Below are 13,459 nucleotides of genomic sequence, written 5' to 3' on the forward strand. Positions count from 1 at the left end.
CAGCTGCGGGAGCGGCGCATGCGCACAGGCCGGCGGTAGGGTTCGTTTCAACGGTCGGCGTTTGAACGGTTGGTGCCCTCCCGCGGCTGGGCCCGCGCCGCCAGGGGGTCTTGTGGGGAGGGAAAAGCCGCGGGCAACCTGCGGGAGTCGGTGGGTGAGCGAGCGGACGGTGGCCCGGTCACCGGAATGGTCGATGACGGTACTGATGGGGTGGGTGAGAGAGGAATGGTGGTGCTTATAATTAAGGGTGGGCGGTCGAAGTGGCTATGTAGGGTCGTGTTGGGATGGTGGGCGCGGAGGTGAGTTGGTGATGGTGTTAAAGCGATTAAAATATAATCCCTAGAAAGTCTGCAGATGCTGGAAACCGAAGCAACACGCACAAAGTGCTGGAGGAACTCAATGGATCAGGAAGTATCAATGGAAATGAATAAACAGTCGACGTTTCGGGCCGAAACCGGTCTTCAGGACATGATCAGTGAATGCTAAAACTAAACTCTAGTATGATTTAGAATCTTGATGTCCACAATCAGCACTGGTGGCTATCCAAACAAAGTCACGAAACATCAAAGTTTTGTTGCTCTAAATATGAAGCTTGCATTATGAATATTTTAAACAGATGTGTTGGGACGTCTGAAGGATTTTTAAGCTGTAATGTACAACATTCCATCACTTTATGGAAATGAATTGAATTGGGTATTTGACGCAATCGACGCTTTTAAAAATAATTTAAACAATTTAAAAGAAGGGATGGATCTGCAGCTCAAGCGGCTGCAGGAAATTTAATCAGTGGTATTTATGCACGGTTACTAATGTAAATACTACATCATCGTCATCTGTTACCCCTGTTTCTTCCTTCAGATGTTTCCAAAGTTTCTTGTTTTAATTAAAATTTATTCAGGAATTTGACTTTGCCCCAATCCTCTGATCCTCCAGGTCACATAACATTGAGCAGTAGTTGTTTATTCCCGTGAGTACTCTATACCCTTAGAAATTCACCATTGGGTGAATTAGAGATGGGTCTCTAATTTTAATTCTCTTTTATATACAGTATATATACACTGTAATTTATAGTATTTTTATTAGGTGTTGCAAAGTACTGCTGCCACAAAACAAATTTCACTACATATGGCAGTGATATGAATTCTAATTCTGAAAGTACTAAAACTAATAAGTCAAAACTTATTTGTTTCTTCTTCAGTAATGGCTGCACTTAACTTCACTGATCAAGATATTCAAGAGCAGTTGAGTTTGTTGGGCTATCACAATGTCCCACAACGTCAACTTCGAGAGTTCAGGAAAGGTAATTTAGTTATATTACACTGAACAGTAGTTGTACACAATAACTTTGTTCCCATGAGTAATCTTTTTACACCCTTAGAAATTCACCATTGGGTGAATTAGAGATGGTCTCTAATTTTAATTCTAGCCTGAATAAGGAGATAATTAGTGGAATATGGCAGATTATATGATCTTGTAGAAGTTGTCATTCCAAGTCTGCATGGATCATTTGTGTTGGTGTTTAAAATTCAGCTTAAAACCTGACTGCAGAAGGTTAGGTAAGTGGAATATGAGGTGCTGTTAACTGATTCTAAGATCAAGCACAATGCAGTACGTCTTGTGAGAATGTGCTTGTTATACTATAACAGCTATTGTGAACTATTAAGTTACTGAAGAGCTCCATTAAGTTCAGTGCCAGCTATGATTAATATTCCTAGCTTTTCTCCTCCACCAAATTTTGGAATATCTTTCTTTAAGGTAAAATAAGGCTATTAAGGTTTGCGCTATTAAGGTTGATTGTTGTTTCTTCCTGTACCTTGTTTCACATTGGGTGGCAACCTTGCCATTTCTTCAGCATTTTTGACATTTTTACAAGGCCAAGTTGCTAGCTCAATGCTCAACCCAGTGCTAATGGAAAGCTGCCGAATTTGACCCTGGGACCACTTGCCTCAAAGTCTGGTGTGTATGCCACTCTGCCACCAATTAGCTAAAGGCTAATAAGATATGGTAGTACAGGTTGACCACCAATTTTCAAGAAACTGATGGTTCAGTGCCTCTTTTAATTTGGATGAAATTACGAGATGTAGTTTGCCAGGCAGCATCTCTAGGAAGAGGTACAGTTGTTGTTTCAGGCCAAGACCCTTCGTCAGGACTAACTGAAAGAAGAGCTAGTAAGAGATTTGAAAGTGGGAGGGGGAGGGGGAGATCCGAAATGATAGGAGAAGACAGGAAGGGGGAGGGATGGAGCCAAGAGCTGGACAGGTAATTGGCAAAAGGAATATGAGAGCATCATGGGACGGGAGGCCTAGGGAGGAGGGGGGAAGCCCAGAAGATGGACAAGGAGTATAGTGAGAGGGACAGAGGGAGAAAAAGGAGAGAGAGAAAATTTGTTGCCACAGTTAAATGTGTTATTGCTGTTTCGTTTCCTCAGATCTGGAAGAACTGATCAAACATGAGTATTCAAAGCCTCGAGGCTCCAGTAATGCCAGTTCAGAATCATGTGGTAAAGTAAAGCCATAATTCACTTTGTTGAAATCATAATTTATCTCTATTTTTGATTTTTAAAAAGTTATTTGTCAATCAAATTGAGATAAAGTAAGTAAAAAGTAAATAGTGAAAAATTCTTCTCAACTTGTATTTAAATATAGATTTAATTTTGTGTTTGAGAGTATCAAAAGTTGGAAGGACTTCTATGAGCCATCAACATTCCTTGCTTTGGATAGGTATTACAATTATAGGAATTATTAAAATATTAGTAAGTATGTTATTCCATAATTTGAAGGGAGTGGGAGTTAGAATTCTGCAGATTGTAACACTACTTAGTCATGGAGATGTACAATGTGGAAACCTGTTCTTCAACACTGATAAAATCAGTTGCACATTTATGCTACATGCATCCTATTTTTGTTTGGGCCTCATTCTCATCAACTGTATCCACATTTTATTACTCAGCTATATACTAGGGGCAATTTGTAGTGCTGGTTATCTTTCCAACCCCACACATTGTGGAGATGTGGGAGGAAGCTGAGGAGCCAAAGGATACCATATAGTTACAGGGGGAATGTGCAAACTGTGCACAAATGCACCTAAGATAAAGATTGAGACAGCGTTGTACTAGTGCACCATAGTACCACTGCTGTCATTTCACGAGTCCTTTTCTCTCTCCTGATCACATCAATAATGGGCAAACTATTGGAGAGAATTTTTAAGGACAGGATTTAAAGGCATTTGAAGAAGCATAGTCTGGTTAGAGATAGTGAACATGGCTTTGTGAGGAGCAGGTCATGCCTCGCTGGCCTGATTGACTTTTTCAAGGAAGTGACTGAAGAGGTTGATGGTAGAGTAGTGAATGTGGATTTTAGTAAGGCATTCGACATGGCAGGCTTACTCAGAAATTCAGGGGGCATGGGATCCAGAGAAACTTGGCTGTGTGGATTTGGCATTGGCTTGTCCACAGAAGGCAGAGTGTGGTAGTATATGGAATATTTCTGCATGAAGATCCTTGACTTACATTGTTCCACGGGGACCCCTGCTCTTTGTGATTTTTATAAATGACTTGGATGAGGAAGTGGAAGCATGGCTTAGTAAGTTTGCAGATGACACAGAAGTTGGTGGAGTTATGGATAGTGGAGAAGGTTGATGTAGGTTGCAACAGGGCATTGATAGGATGCAGAGCGGTACTAAGAAGTGGCAGATGGCGATTAATCTAGAAGAGTGAAGTGATACACTTAGGAAAGTTGAACTTTAAGGTAGAGTACAAAATTAATGGCAAGATCCTTAACAGTGTGGAGGAACAGAGGGATCTTGTGCTCCAACTCCTTAGATTCCCTCATAGTTGCCATGCAAGTTTGTAAGGTGGATAAGAAAACCTCCGTGTTTAATTTCTCTTCATCACCTTTTCTTGTCAGGTTTTATCATCTGTAGCCCTTTGCTGCCTCCATCAGTCACCTCTCAGCATCTTGTAATTTCCGTCTGTATCTCCCCAACCTAACTCCATCTATCAGTCAATCCCTCCTCACCTGGATCCATTTATTGTTGACCAGTTCTTTCCTCCCCCTCCCCTCACATCTTTATACTACGAATCACCCTTCTTTCAGTCCAGCTAAGCATTTCTATCCAAAATGTCAACTGTCCATTTTCCTTTATAGATGCTGAATTCCTCCAGCAGCTCACTTTTTTTAAACCAATATCTATAGTCCCTTGTGTCTCCTCTTTATAATATAAATTGTTTAACAGGAAACCGGCTAGATTTAGTACTTTTTATAAGCCAAATAATTGATACTAGAATGTACAATCATCACAGCGATATTTGATTAGGGGCCTTTCATCTGTAACATTACTCTGCTTCTCTTTCCATGGATGTTGCTTGACTTGCTGTGCATTTCAAACATTTTATTTTAATTAATTCAATAATTTATATTGAAAATGCTTAATAAAAATAATACATTTAGTAAGGCATTAATTATTGTCATTACTTTTAATGAAGTGAATGGGATTAAGCTGTTTGCACCCATTTCAATTTAAAGATTCCTCATAAGAAACCCTGAATGGAAGCAGGACAATGTGAGTGACATTTGTGTGCATATGTGTGAAAACTGCAGTTGCTATAGGAGAACTGTTGTTTCATCATGCTTTCCTCAAAATCTGGAATGTTCATGCACATCCAGTGTTTCTTGGCCAATTTCACATCAATTTCAAAAAAGTGTTTTTATATTAATACACAATAGTGTTTAAATCATTCCTGATAGCATTCTAAAATATGATAAAGTTGCCCGAGAAAAAACTTCGAAGCAAAGATTTAATTAATCAAACCAATTTACTTGTAAATTTTGATGTCCCTTGTATCTAATCTTAAGTTTTTGTTATATGGCTGCAGGATTTCATCCCTAACAGAAAATGTTCCATTTTGTATTTAATGACAGAATATGTAATAATTTAATGTATTTAAATTCACTAAGTGGTAAAGATATGCAGAAGAAAGGATGCTGCTTTTTTTTTATTTTGGAAAGGTGATGTGGTAACTTCTTATCAAGTTTCACAGTTGAGAAATAGTTCCTTGGAACAGCCCATTTTAGCCACCCAGTGTACATCGCAACAAGATTTCAGCTCTGAAAAAGAGAATCTGGTGAGTATAATATTGCTTTCTGCAAAAAAGAACAGGAGAGAGAACATAGATTTAATTTTGTTAAAATCAGCAAACTGAATATAAAATTGTAATATACTTTGGGAGTCTTTCGGGGAGAAAGAGTTGTCCATTTAAGAGAGATGAAGTAAAATGTCTTTTGAATTCCATCAAAGGGCAATGAAAACAGGTTCCTTGAATATTTTCAAATTAGACGATTTGAAATTGCAGTCAGGTCAGCCGTGAACTTGTTAAATAGCAGAGTACGGTCAAGGGACCAAATGGCCTACTTCGCCAGATATACACTATATATTAATACTGTCTAAATGCACCAGCTTGTTGAGATTATGTCTTGAGATCTGAATTAATCCATAGAACCTGAGTACAGTGACTTGCTTATGATGCAGTTATGCATAAATTATATTTTTAAATTTGTATCTTCTTCTCTAATGCTTGTAGCTTTCATATAAAAGGGATATTTTCCATGGTTACCCTTCAAAATTTCATCAGAGCGACTCATACAGCCGGTATACAGTTGCCCCGAATCTGTGCAGAAGCACATCAGCACCATCTAAGTTAATTATTCAGAAAAGCCCAGATCAGGAGAGTAACAGCAGTCAGATGCAATCTGAGAACAGCAGGACAAGCAGCCCTGAAACACTCCCTGAAAGCAACAGAAGACCTAATATTAAGAGGAAAGTATTGCGGTATGTAAGCTGACAATTAAATTTTTGTTGGTGATTAAAGATTTTGTGAAAACAGATTTATTGATCTGTATTTAAATTTCTTATATTTAACTGACATTTAAATTTTCATACCATTGGATTCACAATTTTCAACAACATTTTCCAACTAAATTGAAGCACTGAAATAATCAGAATTTAAATAATTTACAAAGTTAGTGCATATAAAACTTAAGAAACTGCAAAATTCTTTGTGAATCTCCAAATTAAAAACTTGCTATATATCATTTCCATAGTTAAAATGTTCTTGGAATCTTCCTAATTGTACTGTTGTTCTGCAAATGTAGAAATTTTCATGATTTTGTTTCTGTAAGCAGTATATTAAATGAATTAATCAATTTCTTCATCGAAGAAATCTCTTGAAGATGTATTAAGTATTAACACAATTCTAGATTTGTGTAGTTCTCTGGCTATTCATATATACGGTTCCATAAAGTAACTAAACATTGCAATTGGGTACATATTTCGATTAATGCCAGCCTTACATACATCTCTCAATATACATATTTTGGCAACTACTTTTTGATAAAAAGGGAAACAATTTTTGCTGTGCATTATACATAATTTCACGTTATAAATACCATTTCTGGATTATTTAAATGGTTTTGGCTTTTTTCTCTCTTTTTTGTCTCCTTTCCCCTCCCCATCCTCAAAAAAAATCTGCAAAATGTAAGAATAGGGTGAGGAATTTTGCTCATAAAGGAAATGGTATGAAAATATGGAAACTGATCATTTTCTCATTTTTGTATATGAGTTTCAGTTTGCATTTGCATGAATTAGATGAAATTACTTCTGTTGAATACTTAGAAAACTCATTGCCGTATCTGTTCATGCAATTCATTGCAGGAAGAAAAATGGACAGTTTCATGTTTATGATGAGTCGACAATCACTGAAACAGAGTCTGGTAAGTGCCATGGGCTGGTTGCATTCTCTCTCCTTGGTGAACACATATCCTTTCTCATTATTATAGTGCAGGTTAATCTGTTAGGCAGATTGCCCAAAATAAGGTACTGTATGCTTGTCATTCAAGTCTTGGATCTATAGTAATTCAGTCGTTCAAATCATCTTGTAAGCCTCTTAAGCTGTTATTTTCCTTGTGAAAGAGCTACTAAGCCTCTCCATCTGCTGAATGTGTTGCTTGGTGTCACTAAAAAAATAAACTGAGTGTCTAATTGTTAATAGAATAATGGTATATAAATCAATACAAGAGCAATGATAATAAAAATAATATTTGTTTTGGACTATAGAACTGAGCCAAGAAGAAAGAACAATTTGTGTTATCTTTACAGTGTTGGTGAGCAAAGGAATCTTGGAGTCCAAGTTCATACAGTAGCTCCCTGAAAGTGGCTACACAGGTTGATAGGGTGGTTAAAAAGGCATGTGGCATGCTTGCCTTTACTAGTTGAGGCATTGACTTCAAAAGTCAGGAAGTTATGTTGCAGCTTTATGGAACTGTAGTTATGTTACATCTGGAGTATTGCAAACAGTTCTGGTTGCTTTATTATTAGGAATGATGTCAAGGCATGGAGAGGGTGCAGAAGAGGGTTACAAGGATGCTGCCTGGATTAGAGGGCATGTGCTTAAGCGGGAAGTTGGACAAACTTTGGTCACATTGTCTAGAAGAGTGGAAGCTGAGGGGATATCTGATAGAGGTTTGTATGATTATGAGAGGTATAGAGTAAACAGCATCTCTTTCCAGGGTTTGGAGTGTCTAATACCAGAGGGCATGCATTAAGGTGAGAGGGGGTAATTTCAAAGGAGGTGTGAGGGGCAAATTTTTTTTACAGAGCGTGGTGGGTTACTGGAATGTGCTGGTGGTAGAGGCTGATACGTGAGGGACTTTTACATAGGCACATGAATGTGAGGAAAATGGAAGGATATCGACATTGTGTAGGCAGAAGAGATCAGTTTAGTTGGCCATTTGATTACTAATTCAATAACCTTTTCATATGCTGTACCGGTCTATGTTCTGAAATGATAAATGTACGTGAGATATTAAAAGGAATGGGTTTCTTTTGACATGAGGTAGATATTTTGAGTCAAAACAGTATAAATTCACAGGATCAGACCAGCTATACTTCAATCAGTTCTTTTAACCAGATGCTCATGCTTGTCCTGAATAGCATTAAAAATATGTCCACTACTATCGCTTTGGGCAGGATTTTATTCCCAATAAGCGTGAATCAGTTTTCAAACTGCCTTCTGGAAACAGACAATCATTGTTTATTTAGAGGAGATTTGATGTTTTGTTGTACGTATCCTTAATTTGGGATTAACTTTGAAATGAGTTACAAGCTCCTTGGTAATCTTTAGAATGATAAATGCCTTGTGTTTAAAAGTTTAAAAATGTAAGAGAAGATCATTGCATTGCAATCAGTCACAGGTTTGAAACCTGTTGCCTAGCTGAAGTCACCTCATTTGGATACTACACTTAGAGCCATTCAAACCTCATGGTCAGATTTGTTTTTATCAGTTTTTTGTCCAAGATGAGGGGCGTCTTGTGCTAGGTGTTCATTTTGCTTGTCTATTAATAACAGAAGGAATTGTTTGGTCACACAGACATTTAGACAAAAACATCTCTGCACACAACCCACTCCTCATGCCTCTGCTCCAACCTCCAGATAAATAGCCATAAGTGGTGAAATATGCAACCTTTAGGAGAATGAGATATTGTAGACATGTGAACCTTAAAAAGAATCTGCCTTATTATCTACTATTCTAGTAGCCACAAAACATGATCATCAGTATTTAGTCTCATATCAAATAATTTGCAATAGATACGTAAGGCAAAGCATTAATTCATGAAACAGTTCTGTTGAGAACAGCCTGGATTTAAACACTTAAGAGTGAAAAGGCAAAATTTGGTGGTTCTTTGGGAAAGATAATCTCCATCTGTTGATCTTTCATGTACATGAGGAATTTGAGTTCTTCACTATTGCTCACAGTCAGTTATAATCCTGTTATGAAAATATTGGAGAACTTTTGCATTGTTTTTAATATAAACATGACATACAGACACAACCGATTGACAGATGACGCAATAGCCACAGCTCTACACACTGTCCTTACACATCTGGAGGAGGATGCTTATGTGAGAATGCCCTTGGACAACAGTTCAGCATTTAACACCATAATTCCCTCAAGGCTCGACAAGAAGTCAAGTCAAGTCACTTCTTATTGTCATTTCGACTATAACTGCTGGTACAGTACACAGTAAGAACGAGGCGTTTTTCAGGACCATGGTGCTACATGAAACAATACAAAAACTACACTGAACTATGTTAAAACAACACAAAAACTACACTAGACTACAGACCTACCCAGGACTGCATAAAGTGCACAAAACAGTACAGGCATTATAATAAATAATTAACAAGACAATAGGTACAGTAGAGGGCAGTAGGTTGGTGTCAGTCCAGGTTCTGGGTATTGAGGAGTCTGATGGCTTGGGGGAAGAAACTGTTACATAGTCTGGTCGTGAGAGCCTGAATGCTTCGGTGCCTTTTGCCAGATGGCAGGAGGGAGAACAGTTTGTATGAGGGGTGCTTGGGGTCCTTCACAATGCTGGTTTGCTTTACGGATGCAGCATGTGGTATAAATGTCTGTAATGGCATTTACCCCGATGATGACCTCAGCTGACCTGACTATCTGCTGCAGGGTCTTGCAATCCGAGATGGTGCAATTTCCGAACCAGGCAGTGATGCAGCTGCTCAGGATTCTCTCAATACAACCTCTGTAGAATGTGGTGAGGATGGGCGGTGGGAGATGGACTTTTCTCAGCCTTCGCAGAAAGTAGAGACGCTGTTGGGCTTTCTTTGCTATGGAGCTGGTGTTGAGGGACCAGGTGAGATTTTCCATCAGGTGAACACCAAGAAATTTGGTGCTCTTAACGATCTCTACGGAGGAGTCGTGGATGTTCAGCGGAGAGTGGTCGCTCTGAGTCTTCCTGAAGTCAACAACCATCTCTTTTGTTTACATTCAGAGACAGGTTGTTGGCTGTGCACCAGTCCGTTAGCCGCTGCACCTCCTCGCTGTATGCTGACTCATCGTTCTTGCTGATGATCACGGTTGTGTCATCGGCGAACTTGATGATGTGGTTTGAGCTGTGTGTTGCAGCACAGTCGTGGGTCAGCAGAGTGAACAGCAGTGGACTGAGCACAAAGCCCTGGGGGGGCCCCATGCTCAGTGTGATGGTGTTGGAGATGCTGCTTCCGATCCGGACTGACTGAGGTCTCCCAGTCAGGAAGTCTAGGATCCAGTTGTAGAGGGAGGTGTACAGGCCCAGTAGGTTCAGCTTTCCAATCAGTTTCTGAGGTATGATTGTGTTGAATGCTGAACTGAAGTCTATGAACAGCATTCGAACGTATGTGTCTTTTTTGTCCAGGTGGGTTAGGGCCAGCTGGAGGGTGGTAGCAATGGTGTCGTCTGTTGAATGGTTGGGATGGTACGCGAACTGCAGGGGGTCCAGTGAGGGGGGGCAGCAGGGTCTTGATGTGCCTCATGACGAGCCTCTCAAAACACTTCATAATGATGGATGTGAGTGCGATGGGACGGTAGTTGTTGAGGCAGAACACTGAAGACTTCTTCGGCACAGGGATGATGGTGGCGGCCTTGAAGCACGTAGGAATGACGATGCTGCTCAGGGAGATATTGAAGATGTCAGTGAGAATCTCTGCTAGCTGGTCTGCACATTCTCTAAGCACTCTGCCAGAAATATTGTCTGGTCCAGCAGTCTTCCGTGGGTTGACCCTGCACAGGGTTCTCCTCACATCGGCCACGGTAAGATACAGCACCTGGTCATTTGGAGGAGGGGTGGTCTTCCTCGCCGCCACGTCATTTTCCGCCTCAAAATGAGCGTCGAAATTGTTCAACGCGTCTGGGAAGGAGGCATCACTAGCATAGGCAGGTGGTGTTGTCTTGTAGTTGGTGATGTCCTGAATGCCTTTCCACCTGCACTGTGTGTGCTGGAAGTGGCTGTGGATCCGCTGGGCGTTTGCTGCTTTGTCTCTCTGATGGCCCGGGACAGTTTGGCCCTCGCTGTTGTTAGGGCTGCCTTGTCGCCTACTGTGAAGGCGGAGTCACGGGTCCTCAGCAGTGCACGCACCTCCGTGGTCATCCATGGTTTCTGGTTAGAGCATGTAGTGATGGTCTTGGCCACAGTGACATCATTGATGCACTTGCTGATGCAGCTAGTCACTGATGCCGTGTACTCCTCTAAGCTGGTAGAGTCACCATCGGTTGCAGTCTCCCTGATCATGTGCCAATCAGTGTGCTCAGAGTCCTCAGCCTTCACCCTGCCTTGTGCAGCTAGATCCTGACTTCCTGTCAGATGCCAGCAAGTGGCAAGAGTGGGCTCCCTTGCCTCTGCCCTTCTGACCCTCAACACAGGTGCCCCTCAGGGCTGTGTCCTAACTCCCCTCCTTTACTCTCCGTATACCACCGACTGCGTCGCCACCCACAGCTCCAATCGGCTAATTAAATTTGCTGATGATACTACAGTCAGCCCTCCTTATCTGCGAGTTCCGCATGCGCGAATTCAACCAGCTGCGAATCGAGAAAACCCGGAAGTGCTCTTCCAGCACTTGTCGTTCGAAAATGTAGACTTTTTTTTTCTTGTCATTATTCCCTAAACAATGCAGTATTACAACTGTATACATAGCATTTACATTGTATTAGGTATTATAAGTAATCTAGAGATGATTTAAAGTATACGGCAGGATGTGCGTAGGTTATCGTGGATCAGGATCAAAAAAAAACAAAAGTTCTCTTACTAAGTAAGTCGGAACAGGTACATCCGGTATTAGTTAGCATCAGTTAGTCAAACGTTTGTGTTAGTATATAGTATATATTTTACCTTTCTATGCAAATAAGATACTTAAGAAACGTATGATTCAGCGCCGGGCTCGGGAACGGAAGTTCCTGAGTTCGATCCAGTGACAGATGGTTCCAAAGTTCGATCCAGTGACAGATCTCTCCTGAGCGCGCTGTCCATCCCTGCTGGGTTGATGTGGAGGATCAAAAACCCAAAACCCCAAAATTAAACCACTGCGTTGCTGCGTAATAATTGTTGCTTTAATTGGGCAGGGCCTTTCTCATTTTATTCTTTAAAATTGTTCCAGTCGTTGACCGACTGTAGCCTAACACTTTTCCAATGACTGATGGCGTTTCTCCTCTTTCTGATCACTTTATTATTTCCACTTTATTTTAAATCACGAACGTGATTATTTTTGTGAACAGAAACACTGCGGATTCAGAGCTCCGCCGCCAGGTCCTAATGACCACCGCACTGAGACAGGTTAAATAAGGTCCCGGGTTCCGCTGGGTCCTAAGGTCCACCGCATTGAGCTAGGTTGAATAAGTGACTTGAGCATCTGCGTTCTTTGGGATCTGCGAGGGGTCCCGGAACCAATCCCTCACAGATAAGGAGGGCCGACTGTACATTGATTGGCCTAGTCTCAAATAATAAGGCGGCCTACAGAGAGGAAGTCGTCACCCTGACACGGTGGTGTCAAGAAAACAACCTCCCTCAATGTCACAAAAACAAAGGAGCTGGTTGTGGACTATAGGAGGAATGGAGACAGGCTAATCCCTATTAAGATCAATGGATCTGGGGTTGAGTGGTCTGTACATACCGGCTGTGTGGTGAAAAAAGCACAACAGATGGTTGAAGAAGTTTGGTTTGGGCCCCCAAATCCTAAGAGCTTTCTACAGGGGTATAATTGAGAGCATCCTGATTGGCTGCATCACTGCCTGGTCTGGGAACTGTTTTCCCCTCAGTCGTAGGACTCTGCAGAGAGTGGTGCAGACAGCCCAGTGCAACTATAGATTTGAACTTCCCACTATTCAGGACATTTACAAAGACAGGTGTGTAAAAAGGGCCTGAAGGATCATTGGGGACCCGAGTCACACCAACCACAAACTGTTTCAGCTGCTGCCATCCGGGAAACGGTCGCGCAGTATAAAATAAATGACCTGCAGGCTCTGGGACAACTTCTTCCACCAGGCTATATATTACAAATTACTATGAATTGCACATTTAGATGGAGGCATAATGTAAAGATTTTTACTCCTCATGTAAGTAATAAAGTTAATTCAATTCAAAAGTAACTTTTGTTCTGGAACTTTCTTTAAAAGATGCAGGCAGTGAATTTGGACAGAACAGATTTCAGCCCCTCAGCAATATAGCAGAGTCTGACACAGAAAGTGAAGAATTCAGCAGCGTGCTTGGAAGGCGACCAAATTCTGCCCAGCCCTTCTTCACAAAAGATCTGGTAAATAATTTGAAGTGTCTTGTTTTTTTTGGGAAAGGACATTATTTGTCAGTACATTTAATAGCTGAGCAAGATAAAATTCTTTTGTGTACTTTATAAATGTTCATTTAATCATTAATATTTTCAATATAGAAATAAATAAGAGTATTGGAAAATAACTTTTGAGATGCGAGAGACATTATGGAGTGTATTGACAAACCCCAATTAACTTGATGTACAAATGTTTGTATATTTAGTACTAAACTTGTATGGTAAAGGAACTTTGTGCTGATAGAACTTAATTTTCCAAGGCTTGCTGAGACCATACTAACAAGCCTTGTCACTT

At 40.6% G+C, this 13,459-nt stretch overlaps 1 protein-coding gene across 5 annotated transcripts in view; it reads left to right on the top strand.

Moving 5' to 3' along the window:
• hyls1 (HYLS1 centriolar and ciliogenesis associated) overlaps positions 1 to 13,459 on the top strand; it is a 17,275-nt gene continuing 3,816 nt past the window's right edge. Inside the window, exons 1-7 of one of the 5 annotated variants that reach the window (XM_072264888.1) lie at positions 1 to 68; positions 1,199 to 1,300; positions 2,429 to 2,500; positions 5,007 to 5,122; positions 5,579 to 5,826; positions 6,709 to 6,767; positions 12,998 to 13,134. In XM_072264888.1, coding sequence (XP_072120989.1) covers positions 1,201 to 1,300; positions 2,429 to 2,500; positions 5,007 to 5,122; positions 5,579 to 5,826; positions 6,709 to 6,767; positions 12,998 to 13,134 — 732 coding nt within the window. In that variant the 5' untranslated portion in view covers positions 1 to 68; positions 1,199 to 1,200. Of the gene's footprint in view, positions 211 to 1,198; positions 1,301 to 2,428; positions 2,501 to 5,006; positions 5,123 to 5,578; positions 5,827 to 6,708; positions 6,768 to 12,997; positions 13,135 to 13,459 lie in introns of all 5 variants that reach the window. The other 4 variants (XM_072264887.1, XM_072264885.1, XM_072264884.1 and 1 more) reach the window with 4 other exon arrangements.

The sequence above is a fragment of the Mobula birostris genome, chromosome 8 (assembly GCF_030028105.1).
Source record: "Mobula birostris isolate sMobBir1 chromosome 8, sMobBir1.hap1, whole genome shotgun sequence".
NCBI lineage: Eukaryota > Metazoa > Chordata > Chondrichthyes > Myliobatiformes > Myliobatidae > Mobula > Mobula birostris.